Genomic DNA, 19,372 nt, shown 5'->3' with positions numbered 1-19,372 from the left:
AGAGCGGAAGCGAACACGTGCGGAGGGAGCGCTGGGAGCGGCGGGAGCCTACCTGGAAGAACCCGGGTGGGATGGGGCCCCCGGGCATCCCGTCATTCGGGGGAATGTTTCCAAGCACGGGACTCGGGGCAGCAGCTGCGCTCTGCAGGGAACAAAACCAGGGCAAGCGTGGTCAGAGTTATGACAAAAGCATGTTAGAAACGCCACCTCTCCTGCCACCTCGTCTGCCTCGTGTCTCCGGAGCCCTGAGCATCTTCCCCCGTGCAGGGACGGCGGAGGATGCTCGCCTCTGTGACTCACCCACGGAGGAGATGGCCACACAGAACCTGGAGATGATTCTGGGGCTTGTTTATTCGTTTACCCAGGCATTGAGGTCTTGTTAATCCACCAAGGAGCTTCATCCAACTTGTAATTTTAGGCAGAAGCTGTTTGAAAGCTTTTAAAATGCTTCTCTCCCACCTCCCCACCGTGCTCGCTGGCTTAGCCCTGTCCTTTGAAAATTATGCTTCCTGACCTGACCAGCACGCCACGGCTCTATTATTCATTTCCAAATTCATTGCATTCAACCTGTGGAGTCACATTCCCCCTTGAGCCTCCCCAGAATGAGCCACCAGCAGAGCTCCAGCCCCAAAAAGGAGGGATGGGAACAGACATGGGGTACCTGGACACCCCACTCGCTCCTCTCAGTATCCCTATTTGCAGTTATTCACTTCTCTGGGAAAGCACCAGTGTGATGGGAAGTACCTACTCTGAAGAAAAAGATAAGAAGATCTTCCTCTAAAGGAAGATGTGCTGGTGACACATCCCTGTGAGACTAGGAACAGTACCTGTGCCATCCTGTGCACCCCAGTTTGCCCATCACCAAGTGACCCCCATTCCAGTTATAGGGCGGTTATAAAGGCACCTCAGTGGTGCTAATTGGATTTGGATCACTGAACTACTCCCTCTACCAAATTTTATGATGGACCCACCTAAAACCATAGTGGAAGAATTTTCCACTGAGGAAATCCCACGAACAGATGGGGCACATGTGAGCCTGCTCAGGCTTGGTTTTACCCAACAAACCCCATGTCCCGACAGCAGCCGAGCCAGCCCCATCTCCCGACCACATCCGATGCAGCAACAACCACAAGATGTGAGCAGAGGGGGAAGCCAGGCTGTCAGAGCAGCCTGGAAAATTAAGGATTATTACTAAAGACTGAGGATTGCCAAGATAGGATCCCCATGTTTGGTTGGCAACCTTGCTATTCCTGTTCAGAAAGCCTTGCAGAGGCAGGGGAGCACCAGATTAATCATTGCCTTGTGCCTTCCCAGGGCATCCCTTGTGCCCCTCACCATGCTCTCCAGCAGGAGCTGGCGTGCAGGATGTGGGATGAAGGCCAGGACCACGCTGGATGAGTGGTTGGTTTTCCCACCCCAGCATCTCAGAGCTGCAAGTGTCACAGACAACAGTGGAGGCTGATTCCCCACTAAGAGCCTCCCTTCATGAAATAACCAATTCCCCCTGAGGCTACAGGGTCCTGCAGCCGCAGGCACAGCCCACGCCACGCTCCCCCCGTGCCCCTGAACAAGGCATCCCAAACAGCCTTCCCCCCATCAGCAGCAAAGGCCAGATCTGAGTGTTTTTACAGTTAATAAAAAAAAAGAAAAAAAAAGTCCTGGCAGGAAAAATAAGCCTGCCCATTCCAGGCTCTTTTTATACATCAGACGGCAGCAAAAATAGATGGGAGAGGGAGTGAACCCACTTCTCTCCCTCCCTCCATCCCCCCAAGTGGGTCAGCTATAAAAGTAAAACCAAATCTTAATCCAAGGCCATGAACATATTGCAGTTTCTCTGCAAAGCAGATGACGGCTCTTAATGCAAAAATATATAAGACTGAGCCCCAAACTGCAGCGAGCCCATTTGGAATTTCCTTTATTAAACCCTCTATCACGCAAAACGCTTCTCTCCCAAGGCGGCAAGCGCTGCAATAAAGCTGCCAAGGTGATATTTTATGGTTTCAAGAGATTTCCAGCACACTATAATCCTTTGCTTGGGGAATCTCCCAAAGCAAAATGGATCCCAAAGTAGAGGGGAGTGAGGAGGAACATGGATTTGGGGATCTGGGGGGAAAGGACGCTGCTCTTCCCCTCCCCTCTGCAACAGGGAGCAGAGGGAGAAGGGCAGAGGAGCCAAAGAAAATCTTGAAGCAAATACCCATTTTTCCACAAAACCACAGAGTATTTTTCCGTGTTAAACACCCTGAAACCTCACCTATGCCTGCGCAGCGTAAACGGGGATTTGAAGTTCCTTGCACATGTGGCGCTTGGCAGAACTTGGTAATTAAAAACCCGCAAGTGCCCTGAGCATATTGTAGGATGGGAGCCAAATTGGTCAGCCCTTGATGAATGATTTACAAGGCTGCGAAGTGACATTTTATTTCTTTTTTTATTTCCCTCCCCATCACCGCTGCTAAGGTAAACACCGAGGCACCTTTAGCCCAGGCGAAGCGATGGGAGCGCAGCCGTGGCTGGAGCAGCTCTGTAAAACACTTGAGCGTGCCAGAAATGAAAGGAAAAAGGCAGAAAAAGACAGCAGGAACAACTTTTCCAAACCTTAAGGGTGAGCACCCAAACCCTAAGGGTGAGCACCCAAACCCAAGGGCTTTCCAGCACCCATTTCCAGGACTTTTTTGGCCACACAGCTCCTTCCACGTGGTTTATTCTCAACATTTTGTCCCAGAAACTCTTTTTAGGGACTCCTGGTTGCAGTTTGCTTTCCAAAGCCCTTTCCTTAGGTGAATATCTAAAACCCATCGAATCTTCCTGGTGAAGGTACAGACAATGTGCAGTTGCCATGGAAGCTGGCAGAAAGTGGGCATGGAACTGCTGTGTCACCACATCCAAGCTGCAGCTGGACCAGAAGCACATCAACCACACGAAGGTCCCCACTGGCATGTGACACCCAAATTTCCTTCCACCGAAACACATGGAAACCACTGCCAGAAATGAGCCAGGACAGCTCTGGCAATCCTGGCACGCCAGCTTATTTGCCTTTTATAAGATGGCAAATTTTCCCCACATGGGAAATCAATATATATGTGTTCCTGGGGCGCACATGTACAGCTATATACACAAACACACATATGTATTTTTAGTTTCCTGCCACATACGTTGATATTTTTCCTCTTTTTTTTTGGTGGAAGCCAGTGGAATGACAATCTGGATCACCGTGTTTCGCTTCCAAACCGAAGCTCTCAGTTAACACACCGGCCTGGTACGCCAGCAGATGCCGTCTAAGCCTTTAAATCGCACACTAATTGCACTAATTGAGCTAACAGTCTCTGTTTCGTCTCCCTACCCTGAGTCAACCAGCATCTTCTGGTACTGCTGTAGAGATCCAAGCTGTTGACTGTAGTGTTATTTTGTCAGCCATTAAACGATTCATCAGAGTCATTAATTGATTTATTACCGCTGCCTGCGAGTATAGCTTTGCAAATAAAGAAGGATGGAGGTCAGGAGGCAATGGAAATCGGACAAAACAGCACAGCCAGGAGCTGGGCACTTGAATTATCAATAGGAGCCCACTTGCTCAGGACCGCTGGCATCAGGTTATGGAGGGGAAAAAAAGGGAAAAAAGGAAAAGATGTGCTGTCTGGCTGTGCTACAAAGCTGGTTAGGGTCTCCAGCTACAATCCATGCAGGATGTAAAAGGGCTATTAAAACCATCTTGTTTTCTTAACCTAATCCTTCAGGAGAAACCAGGTTACTCTGCTGTATTAACTGTGCTGAAGAGCAGCAGGGAAGGAGCGCTGGCGTGGCTGCCCCGCACAGCCCCCGGCCCCTGGCGCATCCCCCGCCAGCACTCTGGTGCTTTCCCAGGCTGGCTGAGCTGGGAACACGGCTCACCTCCGCCGTCCCACAGCCCTGGGAGGAGCTGCGGTCCGGTGCTTTTATTTATTTACTGTCTTTGCTGCAGGGTTGAGGTCTGTGCTGGGCGTGAGGGTTTGCTGCGAGCAGGGTGCGGCGAGCCGTTTCCTGCCCCCCGCCCCGCCGCGCGCTCGGCCCCGGAGCGGCCGTGAGGCACCGCCGAGGCCCCGCTGGGGCTTTGGGGGCTGAATTTAGAAACCAGAGCAGGTGGGTTGAAACCATCCCTCACTGCCAGAACGCTGCTGCTGCTCCCAGCTACCTACCTAGTAAAAGGCAGCACCCTACAAGAGAGGGCTTGAGAAGCCAAGGAGCTTGCTGGATGTGTTGGCCACACATGGGGCTGCTGCAAGGGATTCTTCCTCCTCATCCACACGTGTGGGCCTTGAAGAGCAGCCTAAGGTGGGCTAAGGCACTGCACCCCATCCTGCAAGGCTCTCAGTGTCCTGGTAAGACAACGGTGGCAGGGCACCAGCCAAGCCCCAGCTCACCACCCACCCAAACCTCCCATGCTTCACCAACGCAAGCACTGGTTCCTCTCAACCATCTATGAAAAACAGGTTCCAACTGGTGGCAGTAACTCTGCCATTAAATGCAAGCTGGTGCCCCCACTGCACAATTTGAGCAACTTGCACCCCACACTGGCTTTCACCAAACACTTACTTTTAATAAAAATAACATGCCAAGAGTGGTGCAAGGTGCTGACAAGCTGCAGAGAGGATGCTCCATTTGTGGGAAGCACCACCAGCACTGGCTGCTCGGCCAGGCACAGCCTGCATCAACCCAGCAGTGAGACGGGGAGAGCAAAAGTATTTTCATGGCACAGACCTAAAACCAAACTAAGGATGGCTGAGTATTTCCTTTTTAAGCTCCAGCTGTTTTTGCCCTGTCTCCTCTCCAGAAGAGTGCACCAGAGGATTTTGGGCTGCATCTCACACCTTGCAGCCACTGTGGGAACAACACAAGACTTAAGGGCAGCTGCCTCTGGTAGGAGGACGCAGGGGTGCTCAGGACATGCTGGTGATCTGGTATCTATCTGTCTCCTTTGATTTTATTTTTTTTTGCCTAGAGCACAGGCTTTGGAGCCTAAAGAAGAAACCAGTGTGTGGGTCAGGACTTAAGCAGGCTGCGTAAACAGGTAACACGGAATTTAATTGGACTCCAGTTAAGCCTTTTCATCTCGTTAAAGCTGCCTTCATCTTATATAGCCAGGTTTTAAATTTAATAATAGAACCCTCCCACACCTCACAGTAACCCGATTAACACCACGGAGGACGACACGGCGACCGCTTCCTCTGGACCGAGCCCTCAGATCCTCTCCCACATCAGTCCCCTCCACGGGCCGGTGCCAGCACCTGTGTTCTATCAACGTGAACCAAAATAAATAGAACACCAGCCTGCTGCAGGTTCTGAGAGTGTGACTGCCAGCCCACGTGCCAGCAGCGGGCACCCACCGTGGCACCCACTTCAAAGCCTGCAGAGCCTCTCAGGTGGGCTCAGCATTTTCTTGGGCATGTCATGCTCTCCAGGCAGAGTCCATCTGGAGCATCCACTTGGCTGGATGCTCCAGAAGACAAAACAAACCAGTTTTGGTTTATTTTAGGGTAAGAGAAGGTAAAAGAACACTGGGTTGAAGCTTTGTGTATTCCCAAGATATAAAAAAAACCTCCAAAACAGATTAAACGGGCTCATAGCAGTATCACCAAACCACCCAAAAGCCATTGCTGTGCTCCCATAGGACACCACGCTATGCATACAAGTTAAGCTTAATTATACTTCTACAACAGCACAAGCTTTTTGTGCTTATTTTAAATCCATCACCTGCAAGCTGCCCGGCACACAAAGCTCCAGCACACACCCTGGTCAGGAACAGCCACGCTCGGCAACTTTTTCCCTCTCCTTTATGGAGAAAGAAACAACCCCCAGCCCCGTATTTTCCTTGAGCCTTAAAAAACCCCCAAACCATTAAAAAAAAAAAAAAAAAAGCACAACAGTCGAATGGTGTTTCGAGCTAATACGGGTTTTTTTGTTGGTTTTTTTTTCCCCTCCCTTGTAAAGGATAATCTGAGACAGCAGCTCTGGCCACGAAACAATAGGATTTTAATCTCTTAAGTCGGCGTCCCCCTTATCCCCGGGAAGGAAACCCCTTTCAGTCATTTACAAGTTTGTAAATAAGGCTCTTGGTAGCATCTCGCGGACATCTGCTCCGCCAGCCCGCCAGCGTTCCTGCTAACATTTACAAACATCCTTCCACAAACACCCAGCGCGCTCTGCTGAGCTGGCTTTCTCTAAATATATCCCAAGGAAATAACTTGGCAGGGCTGCAAAAATTTCACAGCGACCGAATTGAAAGGGGGTGGAGAGCCAAGGGGGGGATAAGCATGGGAGGTGTAAAACAGACTAAATGCAATTAGGCTCCGTTTTGCACACGCGTGTGTACAGGGAGGTTTACAGAGGGAAACTTGTGGGAAGTGAAGTCAGGCTTGCTGGAAGTGCTTCTCCTGACTCAGGAAGGGCTTCGCACCATGTGGCTGGGTGGACAGATTCACCCCAGCCCTGGTATTTAGGGATGCTTTGCCCAAGGAGTGGCCCTGTCCCTGGCTTGGAGTGAAGGTGAAGCTGATGCTCCCAGCTTTCCCACTGCCAGCATATTCCCCAGCAAAAGATCCACCTCCAGCTACACCTTAAAACCAGTGTATGAGAACCAGTGTATGAACCCTCCCCACTGCCAAACAGCTTAAATGGATCCCATGCAATTAGCACCCTGGAAAATGCTGTAAATACACAGGTATTAATTACTATCAATTCTCCCCTAATAATTCCAGCAACTGACAGGCCAGGCTCTTTTCCAGCAATCAATACCATCCATTTCAGGGTCTACCTGCCAAAAAAGTTATATAAAATAATTATATAAAATTTTCATTAGATAATGCAATTGCTTAGACTATTAATCTACTGCTCATCTATCAGTGTGGGATGCTCAGCTCTGTGAGGGCCACCCAGCAGCTCCTTGCACCAACAACCTGCATTCCCTTCTGCACTGGACACTCGGTCTTTCCACCTAAATGCTCCTGATGGACCCAACACAAGACTTTATGAAAAGCTCACAGATTAAGTCCAGATTTTAAAAACCATCACAATTCTTAAAACCAAAAGGGAAATGTTCCCAGCGAGCAAAGCTGCTGGGAGAGGTAATTTCCTGGAATTCCCTACAAAGCTGTGATGGTTTCAAGTTCCACAAGACTTTACTCCCAGTGATGTCCCTTGCTCTATGCTGTAGTTTCTGGGGTGTAACTATGTGGGATTGCATGGCTGGATGCTCACTGCCATGTGCACCAGCTCACCTTCCATCACAGCTAAAAGCAAATCCTCTCTGTTACCAGCCTTTGAAAAGCTTGCATTAAGGAAAATACAGCCCACCCTCTCAAAAAACCAGCAATAATGTGGTGGTGAGGTGCAGGGGAGGCTGCTGGTGTTGGCAGCTGGACTTCTGCTTCCCAGTGCCTGCTGCTCTCTGCTCCTCTGCCTTCTTCCAGACCGAAACTGCCAAGTGCATTTTGGAAGGGGTTGTAAGAAAAGCTAGATTTAAATTGGTAATCCAATTCAGGAAGGAAAAATAATAATAACCCGTGACTTTAGAAAAATGCCACGCCGCTGCACCATGTGCATTTGAAGAAAACTAGTTTTAACTTGTCCTAAGGATTTACTGACAACTAACGAGGATATTGCCAATCCCATTGGCAAAACACCCCAAAGGCATCCGGAGTCCGGCAGCGATTTTCCCGTTAAAGATGGGCACAGATTACAAATTTATTTTTCTTTTTTTTTTTTTTTTTTCCCCAAATTTGGAAACACACCTTGTGTTTCTGCCAGTTGATCTCATCATTTGTTCTTTGCAATCACAAATAACACAAAACAAGCTGTGAGTTTGCACGGGGAGTCAGTGATGCCCGGTAACTAACCTTCATGTGAATCCAGGGAAGAGGGTGAGACCTCCTTTCCCAGCAACTGCCTTTGCAGTGCAGCGGGAAACACTGTGACCTCCCTGGAAAAATATCTTTTTCCATTGTCTGGGTGGCTGGATGCTGTGGGATGGAGCACTGGCACCCCAGCACAGCATCCTGCACTTCCCACCCCCCAACCCAGCCAGAGAAGACCAGGCCCCGGCTTCACCCCAGGGGAAAACATCCCAGTTCTCTCCATCCTCTCCCGCCGCAGGGAAAGAGAGGAGAGAATTAATGCAAATACTCCCATTCTTGTCGCACACTTGAATGCCAAAATATCCCATTTGCTTAAGCCTATTTTACTGCGAGCAGCTGCCCCAGTATTATTCCCCGACACCAAAGGCAAAGGGCAAAAGAAGTTGGTCTGGAGCAGGTGAACACCATCTGCCCGTCCCTGACAAGATGCTCGTGGCCACCATCTTCGTGTAATAACACAAAGCCCGTGTGAGCGGCTGTGAAAGGTTACGGCGGCGCGTTCCGAGCGGTGCCGTAACCTTTCGCGGGCGCTCGGGCGGGTTTTGTGTACCCACGGAGGCGGCCAAGCGTCCCAGCCCCGCTCACAGCAGCCCCTGATGGATTTGCCTGCTGATCTGTGAAGTTTTACCACAGCAAGCCTTTAAAAAAAAAAAAAATTTTAAAAAAAAATCGCCTTCTCTAACAAAGCAGCAGGCTAAAAAAAAAAGAAAATCAGGTTTTTTGAAAAAGGTGGCTCTGTTGATGTCTGATGGTGCTTTGTGGCACTTTCTCTGTGCAGCATCTTCCGTGAAAAATGCTGCTGAAAGAGTGGAAATGCATTAAATTGGGGCGGAGGTGGCAGCTGAACTTAGCTAAGGGCTGTGACTTGCTGCATGGGGACAAAGTCCAGCACATCCTATAAACCCTGGCAAGGCAGATGGGGAGGAAGGCGGTGGACTTTGCACGGGAGCAGCCAGCACTGCTGTGGCCAGACCTGGGGCAGCCCTTCAGAGCCCTAAATGAAGTGGGATGGAGGGACTCAGAGCAGATTTGGGGACTGCTGTGCTCAGTAACAGTGATAGCTATGGGCTTTTGTCCTTGCCACCACCCAAGTAACACCCATCCTATAGGACCCACCCTCCTGGGAGCACTGCCATGACTAACCCCCCATATTTCTGCACCCTTGATTCACCCCAGGGCTTAGAAATCCCTCAGGAGGCTGCAGTTGTACACCAAGAGCCAACCCAGCTCTCGATGAGCCATGGCTGGGACAGCAACACTGGAGCACCACGAGGAAAGCTGCTGGCAAACCCCAATCCCAAGCAAAACCCAAGATGGGTTCTGTGACTGAGTGATGATGGAGAAAAGCCATCATGCCTTGGCAAGATTCCCGTGATTTCCAGGGCGATGTTTGAAAAATGGTGAAAATATTCTGCCCTCCATGCAGACCTTTTCACTGACATCCTGCCTTAGGAAAAGAGCCACAGAACATCTTGCACCCTGGCATCCCTGCAGTGTTCTGCTGGGGAGCAACGGGGCTGTGATGCATCCTGGATCCCTGCAGGGTTTCACTGCCCAGTTCTGCCCAGTTTGGAGCTGCAGAACTCCCTGCACCCCACATCCCACAGCAGCCATGGGGACCCTCCCTGAGCAGTGGATGGCCACCAACAAGGTCACAACACACACGACTTCCCCAGTGCTGTGCCCCAGGCTCATCCATCCCTGGGGAGCAGGTCTGTCCACGCAGCAGGGACTGGGCACCACTGATACTCTTTCCAGGCAAGACTGGAAGCTTGAGCAGGCAGCTCAGGTTGGAAACAAGCACAAGGGAAGGTGCAAGATGTGGCTGTGAGGCGGTGGCAGGAGGAAAATCCCAGCTTTCCTCACCACCTGCCAGCACAGGATCCCAGCACAGGATCCCAGCCCAGGCCGTGGGCATCGCTTTACCCTGGCAGCACCGAGACCGAGCTGTGACTGCAGGGGCACAGACAAACCCACAGCAGTGCTAATCGTCCCCAGAAATCATCTTTGTGCATCTGCCAGGGGTCAGAGATGAGGGTTTTTGGGGAGGGGGGATTGCAGCAACTTTCCCCTCCTCTCCACTCATCTAATCCTCCAGGCTAATCCCTTCCAGCCATATGGAGCCCTCACATCCCAAACCTGCTCCTGGGCTGCCCCTTCGCACCCTCTGTGCCCCTGGGAATAATACTTTGGACCTCAAAAGTGGTGTATGGGTGGGGAAAGGGTGTGATCCCCCCTCCAGACCCCTGAGAGATCCCCCAGCCACTCTACACACATGGTTTCTGATGAAAATTCACATTAAAGCACTCGACATCCAGGCAAGCACAGCTCTATGTCTGGTGTTCCCTCCCCTTTTACAACAGTAGGGTTTATTGCAGTTATTTGTGGGTGCTGCTCCCCCAAAAATAGTGTTTCCCAGGTTTGATAATTGCTCAAGGCATTTCAAAATTAATAGAGCAGCTAGAGCAAAGGACAGGAGGAGTAAATCTGACGTAAGCCACTGTGTAATTCAGTGTTGTTCCCAAGAACTGGTGGCTTTCTCCACTGCCAAAAAAAGCCAGGGGCTAAGCTAGCTTGGAGGGGGTGCAGATCTCCCCTGGTAGGCTGGGATTTCTTGGGAGGGGGAGGGTGAATGGAAGAGGCATTTTAACCATTTCAGCATGTTCTGGAGGAGAAGAGGTGCACATCCATGGGATAAGAGGGAATTCACCACACCACCTTCCCCTCCTGCTCTGCTGCCTTAACCTGGGGATCGGAAACACGGCTCTGAAGCGGCCCATGTTTTATTTACCTTCACACCAGCTCTCTGCATTGCTTTGGTGTCGCTGGCACTGGTGATCCAGGCACAGCTGAGCCACAGGACTTCCCCACGGAAAAGTCCCCCTGGGGTTGCACAACTGACAAGGTGCACACTGGGATAAGGGGGAGGATTTCTGATAAAAATATGTGTTTTTAAAAAATCACTGTTGTCTGCACACAGTGGTTTTGTAAGATGCAACTCCAAGCCACATCACCTTTAAAGCTTACAAAACATTAACTATTTCTCTACTAAGAGCACCTCTCCCTGTCAAAACACAGTGGTTAATACAAACCCCCCATTTATGAACTGGGAGCTTTTTGAAGCTGGCTCTGGAGGGACCCTGTAAAACCAGCGTGCAAACCCCTGCCCCCTGACCCAGCAATAAACTGGTACGTGAGGCAGGAAAACTTCAAGTCTGGAGAGCAAGGAGAAAAAAAAAAAAAATAAAAAAAAAAGAGCCCCAGGCTTTCAGACAGCAGAGAGGGGGAGGGAGCGCTGTGAGAGCACTGAGCATCACTGCAAGGTCTTGTTTAGACTGGCAGTGCTGGGAAACACCTGGCTCCAGAGCCCATGAGTGGAGTTCAAGGGATGGACCAGGATGAGGAGTGGAGGGAGCACAGGCATGGTGGTCACGGCCACGAATTGCTGGTGGAAATGTCCTGACAGGCTTTTTCTGGTTTTTTTTTTTTTTTTTCACATCCACCATTTGATATGCATAGGTAAGAACAGCTCCTTCACTCCCCACAGGCAGAGGTGCTCTTGCAACACTCTGACACAAAGCCAGGCACGGCTGGCAGGTCAACACAGCACCCTCCTGTCCACGGTGACATTCCTACGAGCACCAGCTTGTGATGCTGACCATCCTCAGTCTCCAAAGCTGAGCATCCCAAAACCTTCCAGCTTTGGGAGCTGCAGCCCCTCAATTCTCATAGAGCAAAACCCCCCTAAACTCCACAGGGAGGCAGACCCCGAGCTCCCCAAAAGGCAGAGGATGGCACACAGCATTCCACTTAGTTTTTCTAGGTCTTTGTAAAAGCTGGAGAGAATCCCCCTTCCCTGCAGATTCCCAAGTACTGGTGAAGCTCCAGGGCTCTTCGGGGTTTCTCCCTCCCCTTATCCCGGTGGGACAGAGCACCTACCCCAGCAGCCCCCAGCACCCACCAGGCTTTCAGTGGGCAGCAGCCTCTCCTGGGAAATCTCTTCCCAGCTGCAGCATGGAAATGACACGAGGGACGAGGGGCCTTTGTGCAGGCAGCACCCTGCTAAGCTGCACAAAGCTGGGAGCAGGGGGGTTCAAAGCTCCTGGTGCAGGGAAGGGGCCCCTCCATCTTCCCCCCTCCCCGGGCACCGGCTTTTGTATCGCCTTGGCCGGATTCGTTAACTCCCCTGCCGGAGCTGGCTGGGGCCTCCTCCGCCTGCAATCCCTGCGGATTTTACCTCCGGGCAAGAGCGAGGGGGGGAGAAAAAGGGGGGCAGCCCAGTGCCTTAAAAGAGCCTGGTAAAAACAACAGACTGCAGTTGGGGGATAGATACACGATGGCTTTAAAAAAGCACACCGCCGAGGAGAGTTTGATGGCTCTGCCAAAAGGAAAGAAGTGTCTTCCCACTTGCAAACAAGAGTTAATTATAGAAAAAAAGGCCCAGGAAAGTGTTAAAACCATCTGTGCCATGAGGAAGAGGCTGGGGCTGGGCGGGTGAAGGCAGCAGCGCTGACAGCTGCTGTGTACAGGCAGCCTGGACCGCTCCCCCGGCGCCGCACCGTGCCCTGCCATCCTCCTGCCCTGCCATCCTTGCTGTGACATCCTCCCACCCTGCCATCCTTGCCCTGCCATCCTTGTCATGCCATCCTCCCACCCTGCCGTTCCTGCTGTGCCATCCCTGTCACGCTGTCTTCCTGCCCTGCCATCCTTGATGTGCCATCCCTGCCCTGCCATCCCTGCCCTGCCATCCTTGTCATGCCATTCCTGCCCTGCCATCCTTGCCTTGCCATCCTTGCCCTGCCATCCTTGTTGTGCCATCCTTGTCGTGCCATCCTTGTCATGCCATCCCTGCCCTGCCATCCCTGCCCTGCCATCCTTGCCTTGCCATCCCTGCCCTGCCATCCGTGTTGTGCCATCCTCCCTAGCAAGCCACAGGTCCTACCTGCCCCAGCATGTACCTGTGGGTCCCCAGCAAGATCCCCCCCAGCAGCCTCCCTCCTGCAGGGGTGCACAGGGCAGGAGCTCCAGGTTCATCAGGAAAAGGCACCACCAACCCCCAAGAGCAGCCTGGATGGCACAGAGGGGACATCTCTGGGATGCACAGGGCAGGCTCTCCAGGAGACCAGCTCTAAATATGTCCCACTGAAGCATCACACCGGTACACCCCAGGAGAGAGACCTCTAAGCACCCATTCTTATCCCAAACCCTAAAGAAACACGGCCCAAGGGATGATGCCAAGTGTTTCTCCACCATCTCCTCGGCAGGGCTGAGGATGGACATTCCTCCTGCCGTGGGAAGGACGGGATCCAGCCCAGCCCACAGGGCTGCGCACAGTGCCTGACCCCGCAGCCGGATCCCAACCGCTTCACAAATATTTACCTAGCTGGTTTCTAAACAAACCCCAAATGCCAGAGAGTTTAAAGTCCATGTCCTAAACAGCTCCTGTCTTGCTCTTGCCTGCCCTCGGGTCCCCAGCTGCCTGCCCTGGGAGCCTCCAAGCCCCTGCACCCTGCCCCAACCCTCGGGTTTAAGGAAACTGCTCCTGCCTGGTCAGGCAGCCAGGCTGGAGGCAACACTTGTGTCTCTGATTTTATTAGGGACATGCAGGCTGGATGATGCAACTGGTGCATTTCAGAGGAGCCCTCATGTTGAGGAGCTCCCATATAGATTCAGTGCAGAAAATAATTAGCCATAATTAAGGGCTTCTGGTTTATGGCTCCAAAAATTGTTTAAACAGCAGAGCCCTGTTCAAATTAAGTTCAGGGCTCAGCAATTAATATTTCTTTACCCTGCTATGGTTTAGTTTCAAACTTCTGCTCAGAGAGCAGCCTGGGCTGCCCAGATCAGGGCTGCTACTCCCGTGAGCAGGCAAAGGAGCTGTGTGGTTGGGCCCAGCCCCAAAACCACTTGATTTTGAAGCAAACAACCTGTTGCGGGTAAGAGAAGGGAAGAAGGAACAGAAGGATAAAACTGATGGGAGCTGGAGAACATGACAGAGGATGAAGAGCAAGAAGTTTGTAGATGGCTCTGAGACGTGACATGGCACCAATGCCCATGGCACAGATGGATCAGCTGGAATCTTGGCTCACCAGCTCTGAGTTTGAGGCAGTTTCAGGCTCTGCCCACCAGGCTAGCCCCCGCCCCACCTGCGGCACTCCCTCCCTATGGACAACATATGGCATGTCTCACCTCATTAGAGACATAACTAGCAGAAATAATAAGCAAGTCTTTACACAAAATCTGAACTAGTGCACTAGAACAGGCTCTTCAGCACTGAGGTTTTTGGTGTGTCCCACCAAACCCTGCTCCAAAACCCAGCTGTGCATCCTGCAGCCTGCTCGTCCTCCACGCCGCCAGCCTGGGCAATATCAACTGGGCAAAGCAGAGTTAAATGTGGAGATCAATATTCATATCAAGGCAGCTTCTGAGAGGTTTCAGTTGGTTAAGCAGCCTTGAGATTTTGGCTGTGAAAGGCAGTGCTGCTGACGTGGCCGTAGGTGCACTCTGGGGTCATCTATACAATTGTGATCTCCGGAGGAAGTTGCTGACGAGAGGGAATCATAGAATCATTTATGTCAGAAAAGACCTCTAAGAACATCGAGTCCAACCCTTCCCCAGAACTGCCAAGCCCACCACTAAACCACGTCCCCAAGGGCCACATCTACACAGCTTTTAAACCCATCCAGGGATGGTGACTCCATCACTGCCCTGGGCAGCCTGTTCCAAGGCCTGACAAGCTTTTCAGCGAAAAGTTTTTTCCTAATAGCCAATCTAAACCTCCTCTGGTGCAACTTGAGGTCATTTCCTCTCATCCTGCCTGTTCCAGCAGTCCCAGGCTGCTGGGATAGGATGCAGGAACCCCTCCTGGGTGGAAACCTGCAAGCAGCTCTGCAACACATACACTAAAACTTTGCTTTTTTCCACTTTTTAATTAACACCAGCCCTCTGTTAGCCCTGGTGAAGGGGTGTGCCACCATCCACCCAGGCACCACACTGTGATGGACCAGGAAAAGGACAAGAAAAGAGGAGCCCATACAATGGCCTGCTAGGAGTTTTGTCCCCAGCACAGTGGGGACATCTCATGAGGATGCTGGCCCTCAGCCTGGACAGCTTCTGCTCTCCAAGGCAGGTTCTGAAGCCACCCCAGGGCCACCAAGAAAAGGCCAGATGATGCTGCAAATCAGTTAAAGTCCTTCCACTGCTTTCTCTGAGGAAAAAGCATGTTTTCCCCTGTGTCTGCTTCCTTCAGCAGAAAAAACTTCAGAGACTCCTAGGAGCAAACCCCCAATGCTCTTTTGTCACTCAAAAGGGCAGCTTTATAGACGTGAGGTGCCTGCCCAGAGGCACAAACTGGGAGCACTGCTGGCTCCTGCCAGCTGCAGGGTTTTTCCCAGTATGATGGAGGAGCACTGTGGGAAGCACACACGGAAAACAGCCATATCATAAACCAACTCAACTTCATGACCTGAGCGTCCTAAGACATAGCAGGAGCCTGTGTACTGTGGACATAACTGCAATATATCAGTTAGCCATCGCTTCTACCAAGATCTAGTGCTCAGATCTCACAGCAAATGCTGACTTAAAGACCCATATCAAATACATTATGATACCACTGTTTCCCGTTACCCACGCTGATGATTCAATTAATTTAAAAACAACAGTGAAATTTAATTTCACCATTAACCCTGCAATCCCCAGTAAATGCCAGCTGGGAAGGCAGCAGCCACTTGCCCAAGTTTGGATGGCCAGGAGGGGCAGGAAGAAAGTGAAGGGGTAAAAGATGAGGAAATACAGATGTGAGAAGCAAAATGGGGCAAAGCAGGTTCTTTTCTAAACCCTCTGAAGGGGTAGAAAGCATAGCAAAGTTTACAGAACAGGGAGCAGATGAGGTGTTGCAGAGCAGCATTTGCAAAGGGTTTCATTGAGAACAGGCTCTGGCAAGGAAGGCTCACTCTTCTCCTTTCACCTCCTTCCATCGGCACCACTCAAACTCCCTGGGTGCTGCCCAACTCCAAAGACAAACGCCATGCAGAGCACAAAACACACTGGAGACACCCCCTGAGAGGGGCAACCCCTGGAGCCTGCCCAGGCCCTGCCTCGGATCCATCAGCAGGGCCAGGGGTTAACAACAACCATCAAACGGAGTGCAAGCTGTTCTTTCACAGGGGGAAAAGGCTGCCCTTTCGAGATCTGCAGCCATGGTCTGCATGTAGGCTCAGGCCTCAGGTCAAGTGGGGTTCACCCTGGCCTTCACCAGGCAGCCCAGCTCGGCACAGAGGAACAGCACAGAAGGGACACGGCCGCCCCACGAGCTTCCCTCCCCGACACGTGGCCGGAGAAGAATAGTTAGCCCGAGCAGAGCTCTCCCATCTGCTTTTGTTTTCCACTCCTCAGTCCTGGGCTCTGCTAAAGCCCCTGAAGTCACCGGGCATCTGTTCTCCTCCACCCATCGCAATCTGCCAGCCACCGCGCTCTGACAGCCATCCATCACGCCGTAATACGCTGACCACGAGACCCAGTGGGACATCATTTTCAAGTCAAATGCAGCAGTTAGCATAAAATAAAGCATCGCCCTGGTTTGGTTTTTTTCTTCCTTTTTTTTCCCCCCTCCTTCCTAACGATCCGGCAGCTGCAGCAAGGGACTCGGTACGCAACAAAAGTGAAGGGGGGAAAAAAGGCGCAGGAAAATGGCAATTCTACTCTTCTGAGTCATAACAATTATGACGTTGTGATAAGAAACGTTTTCTATGAATTTTTAAGTACCAGTAATCCTGTTTTGCAATTGTCCCCCGGGAACAAGGCGACAGATTGAATGGGGCTGACAGTTATTTCCATCCTGACGAACGCGGCTCCGACGCGCCGTCTCCTCCCTCCAAACTTCCCGGCCCGGCGCTCAGCCCACTGCTCCACCTTGTTTGGTGCAAGCAATGTGGAGCTGGCTTGGCCACTGGTGTGACTGAGGACAGCCCCAAACACCCTCTGAACCACACCACTGGCTCCAAGCCCCAAGCAAACATTCTTCTGTGCACCCATAGGGCAGAGCTGCCCTCCAACAGCACACACAGGGAGGAGATGCACCCGTGAAGCCCCTTGTCCCTGGACACACTGCCATGCCCTCAAGAAACCTTCAGCTGTGGGCTACCAGGTGAGTTGAGCATCTTGGTTCCCCCAGCCCTGCCTCAGCAAACACCCTCGGAGGTCCAGGAAAGATGGGGATCAACAGGGAAAGCACTGCTCGACGTTTCGCTACTTGAAATTCCAAAATTTTCATCGCCTCTCTAAAACTCTGCAGATTTATCTCACTGATACAGGAGAGAAGGCAGCAGGAAACACCTTTTTGTTCAAGTCTTTCAGACTGGGAACAAAACCAGCTCCTTTTACCTCTTTTGTAAAATGAGCACCGTCATCAGAATCAGTGCCGAGGAGCGAATTTGTTTTGCAGAGGATCAAATAAATAATGGATGACGAAGGAAAGCTGCCACGGCGAGACTGCTCGGGAGATGCTCTGCTCTAGGCAGCCTTTCCCGAAACGCTCCTAACAGATCCTCACACTGGCTCCAGCTCCAGCACTGCTCCCCAAAACTCAGGCACCAAAGGGTGCTCTGGCCAAAGTGACAGTCTCCAAGACATCAGTGACTCATGGCTGTTGTCTCTGGCAACCTGTACCAACGATGGGAATATGTTTTAATTGCTGACAGGCAAGGGAAAGAGATGTGGGATGTGCTCCTGCAAACCCAGGGCATTGCGTGGGCCCTGGGAGTCCAGCAGCCTGGCACAGAGCAGCATCCCTATGGGAAAACCCAGCTTGCTCTCCTGTGTTGGCCATTCTCAGCCACCAGCCTGTCAGTAGGTCTCAACCCTTTCAAAAATCTGTTAGTCTTTTTTTTTTTTAAAAGGAAACACTAAATGTCTGCTTCCCCACAAGCAGTCACCTCTGCCCTGGCATGGCCCTGTGCCACCATGCCAGCACCCAGCAAGTGTGGGGAGGATGCCACATGCCCACCTCCAAGGGAAGCCTGGGCCTTCAGTGCTCTACAGCCAGGAGACATTAAAATCAGCCTGTCAATTTACATGCAAATTTATTTTAGATGCGACAGAGGGCTTACAAAAGAAGGTGTACTAGGTGCTGTTTGCTTCTGCTAAGGCTGTTGTGGTTTCAGCTCCCAAAGGTATTGGATGGGTGAGCTTGAGGGGTAGGAGCTGGGATGCAGAGGCTTTCAACTCTGGATCAGTCTCTGGTTGAAACCCAGCTCCCCAAGGACCTAAACCTCTCAATGTGAGGGCAGTGCAAGCACAGAAGCATGCCCACCACCACTGCCCCTCTGCCTGGCAAGCCCTCCTTGGTATGACTCCTAAGACACCCCCAGCATCCTTTGTCTTGTGCTTTGTTTCCCTTCCCTGAGCTGGGGGAAGCCTTCTCCTCATCCTCCTCATCCTCCTCCCCATGCCCAGCACTGCAGCCCCGGGGCCAGGCTGCTGCACCCAGCAAGTCCCTGGGGCGGTTTCTCAGAAAGCTGCAACTGTTTCTGCAGAAAGTTTGGCAGTTCTGGCCAATGGCAGGAGTTTCTTTAATCAACTCAAATGGCATTTTCTGTAGATAAGTCTCCCACTCTCGGCCGCCAAGAAAAAGCCAGTCGGACAGTGGCAAAGCAAAAAAAAAACCCCAACACAACCCCCCCCCCACAGAGAGGCTGCAAAGTCACTGCACAAGCTCACAGGGTGATTATTTATAGCCTTTCCCTCTGCAAAAGCCAAAAATAATTGTTCCAGCCCAATTAATGAATTTCTGAATGCTGGGCTCAGGAGTAGCCACCGAAGTGCTGCACTCTGAGCTACTTGCAATGTACTGGGCTCTAGAATAATGTATTTAAGAAGGGAGAAAACTTATTGTGCAGGAGCAACTGCAGCCAGAGAAGAGAGGATGAGAACATGAAAGCAGCAGCCCTGCAGACCCCAAGGTCAGTGGGGAAGAAGGGGGAGGAGGTGCTCCAGGCACTGGAGCAGAGATTCCCCTGCAGCCTGCAGTGCAGACCATGGTGAGGCAGCTGTGCCCCTGCAGCCCATGAGCTCCACAGTGGAGCTGAGATCCACCTGCAGCACGTGGTGAACCCCACTGGAGCAGGGGGATGCCCAAGGAGGCTGTGACCCCATGGAAGGGACCCACGCTGGAGCAGGGGGATGCCCAAGGAGGCTGTGACCCCATGGAAGGGACCCACGCTGGAGCAGGGGGATGCCCAAGGAGGCTGTGACCCCATGGAAGGGACCCACGCTGGAGCAGGGGGATGCCCAAGGAGGCTGTGACCCCATGGAAGGGACCCACGCTGGAGCAGCGGGATGCCCAAGGAGGCTGTGACCCCATGGAAGGGACCCACGCTGGAGCAGGCTGGGAATAACTACAGCCTCAGGGAAGGTCCCATGTTGGAGAACTTTATGGAAGACTGTCTCCCACGGGAAAAACCTCATGCTGGAGCAGGGGAAGAGTGGGA

At 51.8% G+C, this 19,372-nt stretch overlaps 1 protein-coding gene across 2 annotated transcripts in view; it reads right to left on the bottom strand.

Moving 5' to 3' along the window:
- The window catches only part of SSBP3 (single stranded DNA binding protein 3), a 53,978-nt gene that overhangs the window by 16,995 nt on the left and 17,611 nt on the right, over positions 1 to 19,372 (bottom strand). For both annotated transcript variants that reach the window (XM_063407031.1, XM_063407032.1), the window contains exon 5: positions 53 to 142. In XM_063407031.1, coding sequence (XP_063263101.1) covers positions 53 to 142 — 90 coding nt within the window. The remainder of the gene's footprint in view (positions 1 to 52; positions 143 to 19,372) is intronic.

This window comes from Prinia subflava, chromosome 10, assembly GCF_021018805.1.
Source record: "Prinia subflava isolate CZ2003 ecotype Zambia chromosome 10, Cam_Psub_1.2, whole genome shotgun sequence".
Taxonomy (NCBI): domain Eukaryota; kingdom Metazoa; phylum Chordata; class Aves; order Passeriformes; family Cisticolidae; genus Prinia; species Prinia subflava.
This window is presented reverse-complemented; position numbering and strand designations above follow the sequence as displayed.